The sequence below is a fragment of the Salmo salar genome, chromosome 02, assembly GCF_965601325.2.
Source record: "Salmo salar chromosome 02, fSalSal1, whole genome shotgun sequence".
NCBI lineage: Eukaryota > Metazoa > Chordata > Actinopteri > Salmoniformes > Salmonidae > Salmo > Salmo salar.
In genome coordinates, this window is record NC_138292.1 from 23715688 (window position 1) to 23733745 (window position 18058).

General features: G+C 45.1%; 1 protein-coding gene and 1 pseudogene across 3 annotated transcripts in view; one reads left to right on the top strand and one right to left on the bottom strand.

Moving 5' to 3' along the window:
- LOC106576347 (glutamate receptor ionotropic, kainate 5) overlaps positions 1–6678 on the top strand; it is a 96390-nt gene extending 89712 nt beyond the window's left edge. Inside the window, exons 14-20 of one of the 2 annotated variants that reach the window (XM_045700561.2) lie at positions 309–418; positions 1080–1253; positions 1613–1778; positions 2703–2928; positions 3477–3605; positions 3803–3969; positions 5265–6678. In XM_045700561.2, the coding sequence (XP_045556517.2) occupies positions 309–418; positions 1080–1253; positions 1613–1778; positions 2703–2928; positions 3477–3605; positions 3803–3969; positions 5265–5885 (1593 nt within the window). In that variant the 3' untranslated portion in view covers positions 5886–6678. The remainder of the gene's footprint in view (positions 1–308; positions 419–1079; positions 1254–1612; positions 1779–2702; positions 2929–3476; positions 3606–3802; positions 3970–5264) is intronic. The other variant, XM_082961040.1, reaches the window with a different exon arrangement.
- An 818-nt stretch (positions 6679–7496) lies between these two features.
- LOC106571719 (NXPE family member 3-like) lies at positions 7497–16492 on the bottom strand (annotated as a pseudogene). Its single transcript, XR_014380394.1, has 3 exons — positions 15694–16492; positions 15479–15549; positions 7497–15233 (listed from the first exon to the last, which is right to left on the bottom strand). The product of XR_014380394.1 is annotated as an NXPE family member 3-like (transcript).
- Between the last annotated feature and the right edge of the window lie 1566 nt (positions 16493–18058).

The following is an 18058-nucleotide window of genomic DNA, read 5'->3' on the forward strand; positions in this document are numbered from 1 at the left end:
TGTGCTATCCTGTTTATTTTATGGGCCGTGACAATGCATTTCTTTGAGGATATCTGATTCTGAAAGATAGAATGGATAGGTCTTATAGAGTTCATGGTTGTACATCGCACACGTTTACCGTTCAACTCTCTGAGGCTTACATTTGTTGCATTATGAACAGTATAACATTGCAGAGATGATGTGCTGTACAGTTGCAGGGAAGAACACTACCCCTCTGTGGTTGAAAGAGGAACTACATGACAGCTATGTAATGTAACGTAATAGGGCCACTCCAACCTGTCCTATCTCTCTCTCTGTCTCTGTTTTAGGGGAGGAAACCGGGGTATTTCTCCTTCCTGGACCCCTTCTCTCCGGCTGTTTGGCTCTTCATGCTGCTCGCCTACCTGGCTGTCAGCTGTGTGCTCTTCCTGGCTGCAAGGTAAGTGCATGAGTAAGCACCACAGTAACCCAGGGCAACAGGAACAGGAAACCAGTGAGGAACTCTGGGATTGTTTGTGCATTTTGGTTGACACAATTGAATAATAATGAGTTATAGCAGCTTATATATGTAACCGATGTGAAATGGCTAGCTAGTTAGCAGTGGTGCGCGCTAATAGCATTTCAATCGGTGATCTCGATCTGAGACCGTGAAGTAGTTGTTCCCCTTGCTCTGCAAGGGCCGTGGCTTTTGTGGCGTGATGGGTAACGATGCTTCGTGGGTGTCAGTTGTTGATGTGTGCAGAGGGTTCCTGGTTCAAGCCCAGGTTGGGGCGAGGAGAGGGACGGAAGCAAGACTGTTACATATACACACCGAATTAAAATGCCTTGGTTGAGATAGATAGATGTTGTGTACAGAGGTCCTTATGGTCCTTTTTCTCTTCTACACTCATAGAAAAAAGGTGCTATCTAGAACCTAAAAGAGTTATTCGGCTGTCGCCGTAGAAGAACCCTTTTTGGTTCCAGGTAGAACCCTTTTGGGTTTCATGTAAAAGAGGGTTCTACCTGAAATCAAAAAGGGTTCTCCTATGGGGACAGCCAAATAACCCTTATAGAACCCTTTCTTCTAAGAGTGTTCTCCTCTCCTCCTCTCCTACTTCCAGGTTAAGTCCCTATGAGTGGTACAACCCCCACCCATGTCTACAGGGGCACAAGGACATGCTGGAGAACCAGTACACCCTAGGGAACAGCCTGTGGTTCCCTGTAGGAGGCTTCATGCAGCAGGGCTCTGAGATCATGCCACGTGCCCTGTCCACACGCTGCGTCTCAGGGGTCTGGTAAGTCTGTGTGTGTGTGTGTGTGTGTGTGTGTGTGTGTGTGTGTGTGTGTGTGTGTGTGTGTGTGTGTGTGTGTGTGTGTGTGTGTGTGTGTGTGTGTGTGTGTGTGTGTGTGTGTGTGTGTGTGTGTGTGTGTGTGTGTGTGTGTGTGTGTGTGTGTGTGTGTGTGTGTGTGTGTAGATTGGTGGGTAAGTATGTCTCAGTCTGTATGTCTGAGTAAATGTCTCTCTGTCACCCTCTCCTCTCTCATTTCTCTTCCTGTCTGTGATTCTGTCAAACTCTATTTTCTCTGACTTTCTGTCTCTGTCTTTCTCTCTCTCTCTCTGTCTCTCTCTAACTCTGTCTCTGTCTTCTCCCAGGTGGATGTTTACGCTGATCATCATCTCCTCCTACACGGCCAACCTGGCAGCCTTCCTGACCGTTCAGAGGATGGAGGTGCCCATCGAGTCTCCTGACGACCTGGCCGACCAGACCAACATCGAGTATGGCACTATCCATGGGGGGAGCACCATGACTTTCTTCATGGTACTGCTCGACGCTGGCCCTGGGGGGCGTATGTAGAGCTTTGAATGGAGAATGACTGGTAGGGAGGTGTGTGTGTGTGTGCTGTTCTAGTATTTGCCGATCTGTCTCAGATCGCTCCTATTTGTATGTGTGTGTATGGTGAGGTGGGTATGTGGTTGAGCACAGTGTGTGTGTGTGTGTGTGTGTGTGTGTGTAGTTGTTTCCCTATTTGCTGGCATGTCTCTGAGCTCCTGTTGTGTTCTTTATGGCTGTTAGTGTTAAGTGGCTGAGTGTCAGTGTTTGCTTATGTAAGAGCTGCTGGCATCTGTGTCGGCATCTGTGTTTGTCAGTGTGTTTGGACTGTGTGCTTGATTGTGTATGTGTGTTTGTGAGTAAGTGTTTACGTGTGTGTGTGTGTGTGTGTGTGTGTGTGTGTGTGTGTGTGTGTGTGTGTGTGTGTGTGTGTGGGGGGGGGGGTGGGGGGGGGGGGGGGGTTAGAGTGTGAGTGTTTGTTTGTGTATCTTTATTGTGTGTATGTTCATTGTGCTTACCCAGATGCTGTATCATCCCTCTCTCCACCTCTTAACTGTACCTCTTAACTGTACCCACTACCGAAGAGTCCTTCACATCCAACCCACATCTCACCTGTTTTGTTGCATATACAATACTGTATCTAACTGGTTGCTGTTACCTTGACTCTGTGTCTATGCTGTTCCTTAGCATGACATATTGTCATGCATATATGTACACTACCACCTGGCGTTTGATTCAGCTGCATCTGGATATATATACATCTCTCTTTTCATACCCTTCCGTCTCTATCCCTTCTCCCCCATCCCTTCCCCTTCCTCCCCTTTCCCTTTCCTACCTCTCCATCTCTTTCCTCCACCCCCCATCTTCCTCCCTTTCCTCCTTTCTCCCTCCCTCCTTTCTCCCTCCCTCCAGAACTCGCGCTACCAGACATACCAGCGCATGTGGAACTACATGCACTCCAAGCAGCCCAGTGTGTTTGTGAAGAGCACGGAGGAGGGCATCGCCCGCGTGGTCAACTCTAAATATGCCTTCCTCCTGGAGAGCACCATGAATGAGTACTACCGCAAACTCAACTGTAACCTCACCCAGATAGGTGGTCTGCTGGACACCAAGGGCTACGGCATCGGCATGCCACTGGGTGAGAGAGGGATGGAGGGAGGTATGGGGAGAGAAAAGGATGGGGGGGAGAGAGGAAGGGAGGTATGTGGTCAGAGGGATGGAAGGTGGTATGGGGAGAGAGGGATGGAGAGAGGTATGGGGGAGGGCGGTATGGGGGAGAGAGGGATGAAGGGAGGATGAAAGGGAGGTATAGTAGAGAAAGGGGTGGAGGGAGGTATAGGAGGAGAGAGGAATGATGGGGAAGCATGGGGGAGAGGGATGGAGGGAGGTATGCGGGGAGAAATGAGAGAGAGGGATGGAGGGAGGGGAAAGAGGAGAGTTGGAGAGATGGGAAAGAGGAGAGATGAGGAGAGATGGGGGAAAAAGGAGAGATGGGAAAGAGAGAATAAGAGATTGGGTGAGAATGGTAGTGAAATGGAGGGAGGATGGGAGACAGGGAGAGACGGGGGAGTGGTACAACCCACAACATCTGGATGAGAAGGGGAGGAGACCATAAGCCTAATTCCTCTTCCTCTCCATCTTTAATCCCCTCTTTCTCCTCCTCCCTCTTTCCTTTCGTCCTCCCAGGCTCTCCGTTCAGAGAGGAGATCACTATGGCCATCCTGCACCTGCAGGAGAACAACAGGCTGGAGATCCTGAAGAGGAGGTGGTGGGAGGGAGGACAGTGCCCTAAAGAAGAGGACCACAGAGCCAAGGGTCAGTACACTACTCTGTTTCCAGTGTCTTTACAGCTCTGTATCTCAACTGATGTCTGTGAGTGTTCTGAATGTACTGTAAGATGGGAGATTACCAGGGTCTGTGGTATTGTGTGTGTAACTGTTCTTGTGTTAAATCAGGGGCATATTGGTGGTACTGTATGTGTGTATATTAACCATCATGTCTGTCCTCCACAGGTCTTGGCATGGAGAACATCGGGGGTATCTTCGTGGTGTTGATCTGTGGCCTCATCATTGCTGTGTTCGTGGCCATCATGGAGTTTGTGTGGTCGACGCGCTGCTCTTCAGAGACAGACGAGGTACGCCCTCACTCCTGCCCTCGCCGACACCACAGACCCACCCCAGTAGGTCCCCATGGCAACACACCAACCCTGACTCCCCATCCTCTGCTGTGCAGCGTGTGTGTGTTTGTTGGGCCGCCTCTGGAACTGTGTGTGTTTGAATATGTGTTCGTCGGGCTGCTTCTTGCACCATTTGTTTGTGTGTATGTTAATCAGTGTGTGTCTAGTCTGTGTGTTTCACTGTTGGGTTTGCTATGTATTGTGCATGGGTGATGAGGGTGGCTATTTTTACACCTGAACCTCAAATGAAGCAGGACAGATTTCTCCTGTGAACAGATCAGGGTCCAGTCACATGTTGTGATGTTGTGTGAACGTACCTGTGTTGGCATGCTATAGTATTAGCGTTGGTGTGTGATCGCGGGAGGGTATTTTGACTGTGATCAGAAAGTGTTGATGTTTAGTACAGGGTATGGATAAGCCAATATTGTGATGCCAATATTTGCTTGCATAAGAAGCAGTGTGTAATGATTTCCCTGGCATTAAATGTCACGATCTATCTTCTTTTACATGCCTCACATGCTGGTACTCTTCGTTTCCATTCTTGGATCACTCATCTCTCTGTGTGTCTGCCACACCTGTCATTCTGTCAATCAGTGTCTGTTTTCTGATAATGAATACTGTTTCTGTTTGTGTAAGAGTATTATTCATCATTGTTATGATTTTTTAGATTAGAATATTCCATAATGTCTATGTGTCCTTGGTGCATTTTGTTGGAACTTTTTGTGCAAGTGTGTGATGCTGTTGGAATGTTAAGAGGTGTGTGTCTGTTTGGGTGTGTTTGTGTTGTTTGTCTACATGCACCTCAGTTTGCGGGCCTGCCTGTTTGTTCATAGTTCATTATGTACCATTATATATTATATATAATGTGTAATGAACACAATTTGTTCTGCTCAGTTGGTTATTTGTATGGATTGTATTAACTCTCTCTGCTCTTTGGATATTCTCCAACCTCTATCCATCTCTACATCTCCCCTCATTATCTCCAAATCATTTCTATTCATTACCACTTTCATTGCCATCCCCCCATTTCTACCTTTCTATACCCTCATTCGGTTCTCCTCTCCTCCTACCATCTCTTTTACTCCACCTCCACCCTGTTTCTGCTTTCCTTCTCTTTTTTGCTTCCCCTCTTTCTTCCCCCCACCTTCCTACTCTCCCCCTCCCTACTCTCCCCCCTCTATCTCGTTCCCTTTGCCTTCCCTCTTTTTCCCCCATCTGTCTACTTTGCTTTTGTGGCCCCCTATCTCTCCCTATGCTCCTCTTCCCGTCGTCCCTCTCTCTCTCCTCTGTCCTCTCAGGTGTCTGTCTGTCAGGAGATGCTCACCGAGTTCCGAAACGCCGTCTCCTGTAAGAAGAGTTCCCGTTCCCGTCGTCGCCGCCCCCTGGGCAACTCCGCGGCCCTCCGCCACCCCACCCGCATCGCCCTGGGGGCCCAGCGGCCACTCCGCCTCGTACGGGAGATGCGCCTCAGCAACGGCAAGCTCTACAGTGGCTCGGGACCCCTGACTGGGGGAGCAGGGGGGCCAGGAGGGGGTGTAGGGGCTGGGGGAGGTCCCTCAGACATGGGCCCTGGGCCTCAGCGACTCCTGGAGGACCCACTGGGGGTCAACACCACCCCTCCTCACCCGCCCCAGCCGCAGGCCCCCGTGGCGCTCCCTCGCAGCTGCACGCACGTCAGGATCTGCCAGGAGTGCAGGAGGATCCAGAGCCTGAGGTCAGGGATGGGGTCCACAAGGATCCCCCCCTCATCTGCACCCCTGCCGCGCCTGCCCCCTCCTCCTCCACCCTCCTCCTCCAACACAGACAGCGAGGGGGGAGGGGGGTCCAGCCCCCGGCGGCTCCCCCACAGCACCCCTGCACCCTGCCTACCCATACCACCCCCACAGAGCAGCACCGACACAGACCTTCTGGGGAAGTAGGACTAAGACTGACGAACTAGGAGGGGCTGGAGGGTATATGGGGGCAAGTTAACGGTGACTTTACTGATGTTTTGAGCTGCTCAGTGACACACTATTCTCTGACCCTCTGTACATTGGCCTCCAGGAGGGAATTAAAGGGAGAGAAGGAGGGAGAAAGAGAGGGAGAGAGAGAGAGAATCAGAGGGCTCAAAGACGTTGTGAGATGTGTGATGAAGCAATGGAAAGGATATATTTGCACAGATACCAAAAGACACACCCATACAAAAGGAGAAAGAAGGAGAGACTTTCTTTGCTCTCCAGCACGCTGCCCAGCTGGTTCTGATGTTAGCCCAATCTGTTCACAGAACCATGCTCTGCTGTGTTCTGGCTTTGTGATTTACTTGAAGATGGCTGCTCGGTTCTTATCTTGACTTACCAGTGGACCAATCAGGACTGAGCTACACTGGATAAAGCAGTCAGGTAACGCACATCATTTGATGCCAGACCTACTGGTTTCTCTGTCGGTCTCTCCCTGTTCTCCCTGCTCTCTCTCTCCATCTCTCTCTCTCTTTCCATTTCCATGGTACCACAGACTCATCTAGAGCGGCCAGCTCTTCCTCTCTGGACGGTGACCACTGGAGGAGGAGCCCACGTCAATCCTGGAGGACCTTTAATCTATGTAACATACAACAACAGAAGACTTTAAAACTGACTAGAATTATATGATTTTCCAGATTTCTTTGTTGTTGTCTTTGTCGTTTGGTTACCATTGTTCTAAGTGGAAGTTACAGAAAAATAAAGACTATATATGTGACTAATGTGGTGGATCACGACACACTATGAAGAAAAGACTCCCCTGAGGTTCACTGTGTGGATGAGGTGTTTTGTCCATCCGTGGACCCCATAGCTGCTTTTGAAACGACATTGAAGAAAGCAGATTTGGCTGGAAATGAGTTGTAACAAAGTCAGATATGCATAATATAATTGCTGTGGGTGTGTGTGTGAGTGTGTGCGCGCGCAGAGGTCCGTCCTTACAGCAAGTGAGAGGAACAAATGATCATACCAAGTATACGATAATCAGAGGCTTTGCGATGTGAAATGACTTGTTATCCTGGAGAATACTTGCCAAGCCTTTTCTCCTCTTTACCTCTGTTCATAGCACAGAGAGAGAGGAAGATGAGAGAGGATGACGAGAGAGAAAAAGGAGAGAGCAATGGAGAGAGGAAGAGGAGAGAGATGAAGAGGATTGAGAGAAAGAGAAAAAATAGGAATGCAACAGAGGAACAGAGAGATAAAAGGAGGACTGTATTAGAATGACAAATCCCTAATTGAACTACTTCCATAATGAGATTTTTCCTGATCTGGTAATTCTGGGCAGCATCTTGCTGGGGGCTTGGCCGTGCTGCCGGGAGGCTGGGACTAAAGCTTCCCTGCTCTACATCCCGTTGAACTGGCTGTCTGCAGCACAGACGCCTGCCAGAGCTCCACACAGAGCTCCACACCACCCTGAGCCCTCTCATTACAGCCTGTGGAGCTTTAGATCTGGTAATTATTCCCCTTTAATAACTAATAGCCACACAATGACTACGGAGGAGACTGAGGTCATGGTTTAATGTTATAAAAGTATGATGGGGAATACTGTTACAGGGTTCAAGCCTTTCTGAGGCTTTCTGCTGCCTCTCTCACACATACACCACAGATCATCACACTGACAAATATAACCATGCAACCTAAGAAATACATAATTATTTCTGTGTTCTTCTCTTGGACCCACAGTGCAGCAGTGAGCCAGAGACACACATCTGCATAGGTCACCACTCTAGTCTCAACTCAATGCTGTGAAACCATTGGATGGCTTTCTTCCAATACACTTAATTGGCGTCCTTTCCTCATCTCCTTTCCTTCACAACAATTGATCTTACAGGGATAGACAGGTGAAAGCACTGGTGCATCTCTAACCGGTCGGTCCTTTCACCTATCAGTGGTGAAGAAGGAAAGGAGATAAGAAAAGGAAGACCTTTGAGTATTGGGATGTATGACAGTGTCAGAGGGAGGGAAGGAGGGGTAGCCAAAGGGAATCAGAGGGGTGTCTGTGAGGGGAGAGAGTTTACTCAACAAAACAAACAAATCATTTTTGTTAACTTTTCAGTTCTGTTATTTTTTCATATTTCTATACTAGTGCTAAATGGATTATTAAAAGAATGACGTTGAATATTATGATTACATTTGTATTATTATTATTCCTATTGAAGTACGGATCTATAGGAGGAGGATGCTGTTTTGGGGAAATGGGTGGGCAGGGGTGGGTTAATAGAGGTCAGGGGTGATGGGTACGTCCTCTCCATAGCAACCACCTGATGTTAAATCCTATAGACACACAAACTCGTTTGGAATAAAAAAATATTCTATCTGTCCAAGCTGGCATGATGTATCGTCTGTTCCTGCAGTGTTGAAGTGTGTGTCTGTGCATACGTGCATGTGTACGTGGGAACTTGTGTGTTTGTCTGTGTGTGTGCCCATGTGTGTCTGACAATTTGTCTTTTATTGTATGTTTCTCAGTTTCAGGCTGAGCACCTAAGTATTTTGTGGTATCCATCTTAGCTGGGTCGTTCCACTGATAGTGTCTTTTCACTTAATTTTAACATTCTGTCAAAAAGAACACATGTTCAACTTCATAACAAACATGTTTTATCTCCAGAGGTTAAAAGAAGAAAAAGGACCATAAAAGTTGACAATTAAAGTAACAGGGTTGAATGTAACAGGGTTGATGATTTCATCTTAAACCAGCCAAGCTTGCTGTGTGCAACAGGGAGGTGCAACTGAATGTAAGCTTAACAAAAAAATGTGAACTTGTTTTGAAATGTGTATTTATGTACTTACAATATGATGAGAGTTTAAAAGTAGAATGAAAATAGCATGTGCAGGAGTGGTAAGAAGAAAAAAACTGAGAGACTTGTAGGCACCTCCCCCTTTCAAACGTTTATAAAAGATAACTATACAAAAAAGTAGCTAAAATGTTTAAGACAGATTAGTGCTAAAATGTTGTTTATTAAACAACTAATTGCCCGACGTCTGTCTAATTACTTGAATTCCATTTAGTTAGTTCTTTAGAGGGAAATCAAATCACTCGCGAGAGAAATCAAGTCAATAATTATGTGGGAGGCTGGGTTGAAGGGAGTTGTAGTTTTCATTAAGCAAATATTCAACCTTGTTCAGTGCAGAAACGTGGTAATTAACTACAATGACCCTAATCCATTGCACCTGTTGTTTCCGGCTCAAACAGACTGTTGTCACTAGTTGCCATTGCATCATAAACCCTACCTAGTTCTACAATTTATCTTCATAAAATGTGACTTTAAACCTAACCTTTACCACACTGCTAACCTTTTGCTTAACCCTCACCTTAAATCAAGACCAAAAATTGAATTTTTGTTTTCGACTTTGTTATCTCATGGAAACTGACAGAGGCTTATACAGTTTTAAGCATGTTATGTTTTTTATATCTTTATTTTATTAGGCAAGTCAGTTAAGATCAAATTCTTATTTACAATGACAACCTTCTCCGGCCAAACCTGGACGACGCTGGGCCAATTGTGCGCCGCCCTACGGGACTCCCAATCACAGCCAGATGTGACACAGCGTGGATTTGAACCAGGGACTGTGGTGACGACTCTTGCAGTGCCTTAAACCGCTGCGCCACTCGGGAGCCGTTAGATTCACACAGGAATGTACACAACACAATGACTAGAGGGATAGAGAAAGTTGGTGAAAGTATGCTTTATCTAATTTGAAGAACTAGTAAAATTGATTTCAGCTCTGGAGCTGCTACTGCCTGAGCAGAGATGAGATGATGACTTTAAGGAATGAAAAACAATATAGTCATCAAATAAATACTAAGTAATATACACAACTAAAATATTTGATTATTTCATAGTAATTTCCTATTTTTGAATTGATGTCTACCCAATGTGGACCTGACAGAAATAATGACATATTTTCAATGTTTTGGCAATAGATGTTAATTATTTTTGGACTTGGAATTTCTGTAAAAAAATAAAATACATTTATAAGCATTATGAAATAATGACATTAAATGTTTAAAAACTAAAATTGAAAATCGTGATAATTTTTTCATAAACTAACTGAAACCGAACTGACCTCAAAAAGCACTAATCGCTCAGCACTAATACAGATAAACAGATAATTGGAGATTTACACAGTTTTGCATATAAAGGAAAACAAACAAAAAGAGGTGGGCCCTCACCCCCAATCCCCATCCCATTCCCCCCCCATCCCAACTCAGGCAACATGTCACATCCAATAAATCATTTTTATGAAAACCCACAATAAACATATACTATTGGAATTTTTGTCATGATTTAGTTTAGTTAGAGCGTAGATGTGCAGCATGTGATCCAACTGTTGAATTGAGTGTTTTATCAAAATGTACACAGATAATGTCACAAGGACATAAATGTGACATTCAAACTCTGTTTGAAAATGGGAGTTTTGTTAAATGCTCCGTAGCGAGAATAAGAGAAATGTGAACGGTTACAGGATCAGAGATGGTTTTGTTTTCTGCAGAAATACCTTCTTGAACATGATGACTTTCATGCGCCTTAGTTACAACCTTTAATGGGATGCGTAAATATGAGTATTTAACCTCCCTGGGCGAGGTGGGACGCTTGCGTCAACAGCCAGTGGAATCGCGTGGCAAGAAATACAAATACCTCATAAATGCTATAACTTTAATTTCTCAAACATATGATTATTTTACACCACTTTAAAGACAAGACTCTCGTTAATCTAACCACACTGTCCGATTTCAAAAAGGCTTTACAGCGAAAGCAAAACATTAGATTATGTCAGGAGAGTACCCTGCCAAAAATAATCACACAGCCATTTTCAAAGCAAGCCTATATGTCACAAAAACCAAAACCACAGCTAAATGCAGCACTAACCTTTGATGATCTTCATCAGATGACACTCCTAGGACATTATGTTATACATATTTATATCAAAAACCAGCTTTTTACATTAGCATGTGATGTTCAGAACTAGCATACCCACCGCAAACTTCCGGTGAATTTACTTAATTACTCACGATTAACGTTCACAAAATACATAACAATTATTTTAAGAATTATAGATACAGAACTCCTTTATGCAATCGCGGTGTCAGATTTTAAAATAGCTTTTCGGCGAAAGCACATTTTGCAATATTCTGAGTAGATAGCCCGGCCATCACGGCTAGCTAATTTGACACCCACCAAGTTTGGCCCTCACCAAACTCAGATTTTCTATAAGAAAAATTGGATTACCTTTGCTGTTCTTCGTCAGAATGCACTCCCAGGACTTCTACTTCAACAACAAATGTTGTTTTGGTTTGAAATAATCCATAGTTATATTGAAATAGCTCCGTTTTGTTCATGCGTTCAGGTAACTATCCGAAGGGTGACGCGCAAGCGCATTTCGTGACCAAAAAATTCGAAATATTCCATTACCGTATTTCGAAGCATCTCAAACGCTGTTTAAAATCTATTTTTATGCGATTTGTCTTGTAAAATGGTGATAATATTCCAACCGGGCGACGTTGTATTCGTTCAAAGAGAGAAAGAAAAACATGGAGAATTCACATGAACGCGCATCTCCAGTGTCACTGTTCTCAGCCTGACCACTCACAAAATCTCCTGCTGTTCTTCGCCCAGAGACTGGAGAGACGTCATTCCACTTTCTGGCGCCTTCTGAGAGCCAATGGAAGCCTTAGAAAATGTCACGTTACAGCAGAGATGCTGTATTTTTGATAGAGATGCCCTAGAAGGACAACAAATTGTCAGACAGGGCACTTCCTGTATGGAATCTTCTCAGGTTTTGGCCTGCCATATGAGTTCTGTTATACTCACAGACACCATTCAAACAGTTTTAGAAACTTTAGAGTGGTTTCTATCCAAATCTATATGCATATTCTTGTTTCTGGGCAAGAGTAGTAACCAGTTTAAATCGGGTACGTTTTTTTATCCGGCCGTGCAAATACTGCCCCCTAGCCCCAACAGGTAAAAAAAAAATGGTGAGCCTAGTTCAGCCAAGAAGAAAGAACAGAGCTAAACTTGGAGAAAGACACGATCCTTCCTAGCTAGTCATAATTGACTGAGATAATGGAGTGGTTGGACATGCTGAGCGATAAGTCCTGATTGGTCTGCCATGTCACAAGCTTCTGTCTATAACAGTATGGGGGCTTCCCTGGTCCATATATTTACTTTACAAAAATATAACGCAACATGTAAAGTGTTGGTCCCATGTTTCATGAGCTGAAATAAAAGATCCCAGAAATGTTCCATACGCAAAAAAAGCTTATTTCTTTCAAATTCTGTGCACCAATTTGTTTACATCCCTGTTAGTGAGCATTTCTCCTTTGCCAAGATAATCCATTTACCTGACAGATGTGGTATATCAAAACGCTGATTAAACAGTATAGTCATTACACAGGTGCACCTCATGCAGTTTTGTCACACAAAACAATGGCACAGATGTCTCAAGTTTTGAGGGAGCATGCAACTGACATGCTGACTGCAGGAAAGTCCACCAGTGTTAATTTCTCTACCATAAGCCACTTCCAATGTCGTGTTATAGAATTTGGCAGTACGTCCAACTGGCCTCACAACAGCAAACCAAGTGTAACAACTCCATCCCAGGACCACCACATCCGGATAAAATATTGAATTTGGCCTTTTCTATTATAGCCCATAGAAACACATTGAATAACATATTAATAGTTGGCAAAAAGACAGTCAAAAAATAAATCATGAGGAATAATGTTTTGAAGTGTCTGTCCTATATTCAGACCTCATGACTTTTTCCACATTTTGTTATGTTACAGCCTTATTCTAAAATTGATTAAATAACTTTTTTTCCCCTCATCAATCTACATACAATACACCATAATGACAAAGCGAAAACAGGTTTTTAGAAATGTTTGCAAATGTATAAAATAAAACGTATTTACTTAAGTATTCAGACCCTTTGCTATGAGACTCGAAATTGAGCTTAGGTCAGGTGTAACCCGTTTCCATTGATCATCCTTGAGATTTTTCTGCAACTTGATTGGAGTCAACCTGTGGTAAATTCAATTGATTGGACATGATTTGGAAAGGCACACACCTGTATATATATATAAGTCCCACAGTTGACCGTGCATGTCAGAGCAATGAAGTCAAAGGAATTGTCCGTAGAGCTCTGAGATAGGATTGTGTCGAGGCACAGATTTGGGGAAGGGTACCAAAAAAATTCTGCAGCATTGAAGGTCCCCAAGAACACAGTGGCCTTCATCAATCTTAAATGGAAGAAGTTTGGAACCACTAAGACTCTTCCTAGAGCTGGCTGCCCGGCCAAACTGAGCAATCGGGGAAGAAGGGCCTTGGTCAGGGAGGTGACCAAGAAATCGATGGTCATTCTAACATAGCTCCAGAGTTCCTCTGAGGAGATGGGAGAACCTTCCAGAAGGACAACCATCTCTGCAGCATTCCACCAATCAGGCTTTTATGGTAGAGGGGCCAGACAGAAGCCACTCCTCAGTAAAAGGCACATGACAGCCCACTTGGAGTTTGCCAAAAGGCACCTAAAGGACTCTCAGACCATGAGAAACAAGATTCTCTGGTCTGATGAAACAACGACCCTAAGTACACAGCCAAGACAACGCAGGAGTCTCTGAATGTCCTTGAGTGGCCTAGCCAGAGCTCAGACTTGATCCTAGCCAGAGCTCAGCTGTGTAACGTTGCTCCCCATCCAACCTGGCAGAGCTTAAGAGGATCTGCAGAGAAGAATGGGAGAAACTCCCCAAATACAGGTGTGCCAAGCTTGTACTGTAGATTCATACCATAGAAGACTAGAGGCTGTAATCGCTGCCAAAATTGCTTCAACAAAGTACTGAGTAAAGGTTCTGAATACTTATGTAAAGGTGATATTTTCATTTTGCAAACATTAAAAAAAGCAGTTTTTGCTTTCTCATTATGGGACATTCTGTGTCGATTGATGGGAAAAAACAAACAATTTAATACATTTTAGAATAAGGATGTAACTTAACAAAATGTGGGAAAGGTCAAGGGGTCTGAACATTTTCCGAATGCACTGTATTAGAAAGCTCAGGATTTTAGTTTTTGTTGTTGACACCCCTTATTTGTTTTTTGGGGGGGCACAAAACTACCTCCATACTTCCACTTGTTTGTATGGGTTACCTTCAGATGAGTCCCGTGAAACGTGTGGTAGTCGTAGCAAAATGGAGAACACCATCGTATTCGTGAGAGTCTCCTCTTTCCATAGTGTGGTCATAATAGTTTGTAGGCCAAACCATTCGGACGCAATAGATGTTTCGTGAGAAGACCAATTTTCAGGAAGTCTCATGGTCTGACAAACACCTCTGTAACTCCAAATAACAGCGTAGCTCAGCCACCTTCCATCGCAGATATGGAAAGCCAACATAGGCAGATGCGGTGGATTGAGATGCAGCCTGATGGATTTTTTTATTATGTTACATAGATTGACACACGGGTGCATCAACAGACTCTTAAGGATGAAGTAGTGAGACTACTTTCTGTTCATGTTCTTGATGATGATAGGGGGTGGGTGGAGGGAATTGGGGAGGTGGTGGGCAAGGGTCATCTCCCCGGTGTCTATCAGCAAAACATCCAGACCCCTGAACATTGCCCAGAGCACCCTGTAGAGCTGCACTGAAAACCAGCGCAACACCACCAGTGTCCCCGAAGCCCGGTCCAGAAGCCGCACCACCGCCCACCAAATGTGGCATAGTCGGCGAATGTAGACCTGCACAGGGAAGGTGCAGAAATGGAACCATACACTGATAATCACCACAGTGATTAACCCGCCAATTAGGCTATCCAGCTCATTAGCTACATAGCGCATCTCACTGGTGATGACAGTGTTGAAGCGGATTGGAGGACCGTGACAATGGTACTTCAGCAGGATGTTGTGGGTGCTGTCCACTGCCATGAATGGCCCCACATTCTAAGGACTGTAAAGGTTGAACTCCTTCAGCTCTGTCACAAAGAGGAAGGGAGAGTTGGAAGTTGGACAGACAGAGGAGAGCGTTAGAAAGCACCTGAGGCAGCAGAGAGTGAAAGATGCCGCAGGACTCACCTGGTACTAAGGTGTTGAGGTACTCAAACCAATGTCTGACAGTAGAGTCTCCGTACATGTACACCACCTTGCCCTTCAGACACTGAGTGGCAGACAAGTCATTAAACTGGCGCATCACACCACCACCCAGCGTTCGCCATGACCCTTGGAAGTAATACCCGGAAGGAGTGATCCTGGTAGACTCTGTCTTCATGCTGCTTCTCTCCACGTCTGCTTTGTCTGAAAGAGGAAAGCAAGCATCTTGTACCAGCTAGCATCATCCCTTTACAGGCAATAGAGGTGCTAGGGCTTTCCCACCTTACACTACTGTAGTTGCAGTAGTTGGCTTGAATACTGTCCTGCACACCCAGAAACTCTCCAGGGTTGAAGTATACAGCCACAGAGCAGAGCAGTTAGTAGGCTGGCTAGCTAGTGTTAAAAAGATAAACACACAGTTGTACTGTGGTATCTCCTTGCTCGCCTACCTTTTTTCTCAGGCAGCACAATGACACTGTCAGACCCTGAAGGATGAATGGGAACTTTGATGTTTACACCACTGAGAAAAAGTGGAGAAATAATCATATTTCAATGTTAAATAAACACATTGCAGCAAGCAATCTGATACACTGGAAACAAAGTCTGAGAATACATTTCACACACTTTTAAACTCATTCACTTACATACTGTAAAACTCACTAACCTCTGAAAGAGCAATGCCTCCTTGTTCACGAGCAGATGGTTCACATAGGGTCCCCTGGCGTGGTTGATCTGTGTGTCACAGCTCAGCAGCTTGGGCTTGTAGCAGTACCAGGGCTCCCCTGTGTGGGGGTCTGTGTAATTGCACAGCGGCTTCTGGTTTGTCGACAGACACAGGTTACATACAGTTGTCTGGGACAGTTTTCCAGAGCGGAACAGACTCTGAAAGGGAACCCGGTCTGGCTGTTCCTCTCGTATTCATTGTAGAACATGAATTGCCTGACTAGGATGGACCAGTGTCACCTCCACCTGTGCAGACCCCTGCCATAGTAACGGGAAAATGGCAGAGTAGGTCCCATTCCTGTGGTCCAGCACCTGTCCTGCAATGCCTGCCCCCAACTTGGAGGAGTGCAGCTGGGCCAGCAAGATGTCTCCACCATAGCTTTTGGGACGCCCCTGGAAGACATGCATATGGACCAGAGCCTCCAACTGGTCCCCCATGTGCCACTCTCTCCTGCCCCCTGCTGGCAGGATCACAAAAAGACTGTGTGCAGGGTCACTGGTCTGGTTCAGGGACACATTCACAGAATGGGGCTGAGGCTTTGGCCAGGTGATCTCCTCCGGTGTGGGCTCCTGGCTACAGTAGCTCCGGTTGCGGGCCAGAGGAGAAGGGCCATCTGGGAGGAAACCTGAGTGGATGCTGCTTTGGTGCTGTTAGAACATTGACACTGCTTGGCAGTTGAGCTTCTGCTGAGTAAAGAGAAGAGGTGACTAACAGGCATGCTACACTGGACACTAACTTTTGTAGAGCGTGTGACGCTTCCATTAATTTCAATGAAACCTGGACATAAGCAGCACAGCTCTGTGAGAGGCTTGCGCTGTTCAGTGTAAAATTACAAGCTGGTACTATTTTCAAGAATTTGACGCATGACTCACACCCAAGAACACTTGGTAAAGTGGCTTGCATTCTGCTGATGCTGACAAAATATATGCATCAAGTGTAGCATCTAAAAACCTTCTGTTTTGGTGACTCCCTAGGGGCTCTTAGCAACGTGGGTGTATTTACAGTAAATACACTAGCTTTGCTTTCAATTGTATTGGGTTGTACAAAAACAGTCCACAGAAGCCAGAAGTTAAATACATTTCCATTCCAACTTACTGTGCCGATGGGCAGGACTGTTGGTCATAATGAAGGCCGACTTTGAGACAAAATATACAAAGGATCGTATTATTAAACAGATTTTCCAAACATGGGTCTGATGTAGACCGACTTCCTCTGCTTACCTCATTTCAAAATAAAAGTCCTTCACGTGCGCCATATGTGGACAGAGAGGAAGTGTGTCTACAACAGACCCACATTTGGAAAGTCTGTTTAATAATACGATCCGTTAGATATTTTGTCTCAAATTCCAACCTTCATAATGACCAACATTCCTGCCACCCAGCACAGTAAGTTGAAATGTAATTACATTTAACTTATGGCTTCCTGTGGACTGTTTTTGTGCCACCCAATATAATTAAAAGCAACACTAGTGTATGTAAATACACCCACGTTGCTAAGAGCAGCTAGTGACGCCACAGTGTAGCTCCCCTGTTGAGGGGGAGAAGGTGATAGAAGCAATGTGAGATTGGCTCGTATTAGGCCAGATGGCTTTACCCTACCTCCAGAATGTTAATGTTGCTGAACAGGAAGAAGAGGCCTGACAGTGCCAGCAGGAAGAAGATACAGATATATTTGGACAGGCTCCTCCACATGGTGGCCATCCTCTGTCAGTCAGCCTGATGTTGACACAAAGAAGCTGGTAAGGGACAGATCACAATTTACTGGGGGGAGGGGTGGTCCAAAATAGGGGAGGATTGTCAAACTTCTTTCTTTTTGCTTTGGGGAGGGTTGTGTGTTTTTTTTTATTGGGCACAGGGAAGGTAGTGTGTTTTTTCCCTGGTTAACATTGGCTCTTTTGCAGGCTTTATTATATCATTTATTCAATCCTAGCCAAATTTCCTCATCTGCTTGCATGAGCCTCCCCTATATGAAGGTGTTTTGGTACGTCCCTTATGCACTATGCTTTTACATGTGCTAACTTTTACTATACCACAGGCCAGAATAGTCTGCAGTCTAACAGTCTATCCTGCCCTCTAGCCAGAATTCATAGTGACAATAGTGGTAGGTGGATCGTTTGTTCAGATCTGCTATAGGCTAGCTAGCTATCATACCACACATAAAAGCATTCAAAGATGCATCAATTTTAAATATGAATGGAGAAAAACAAATAGGAATAGCTGATAGGCAGCTGAGAGGCCAGGTGCATCGTTGTGCATGAAAGAACAGTGAAGACATGAAACACACAGCTCAAAAAGCTCCCCTATTG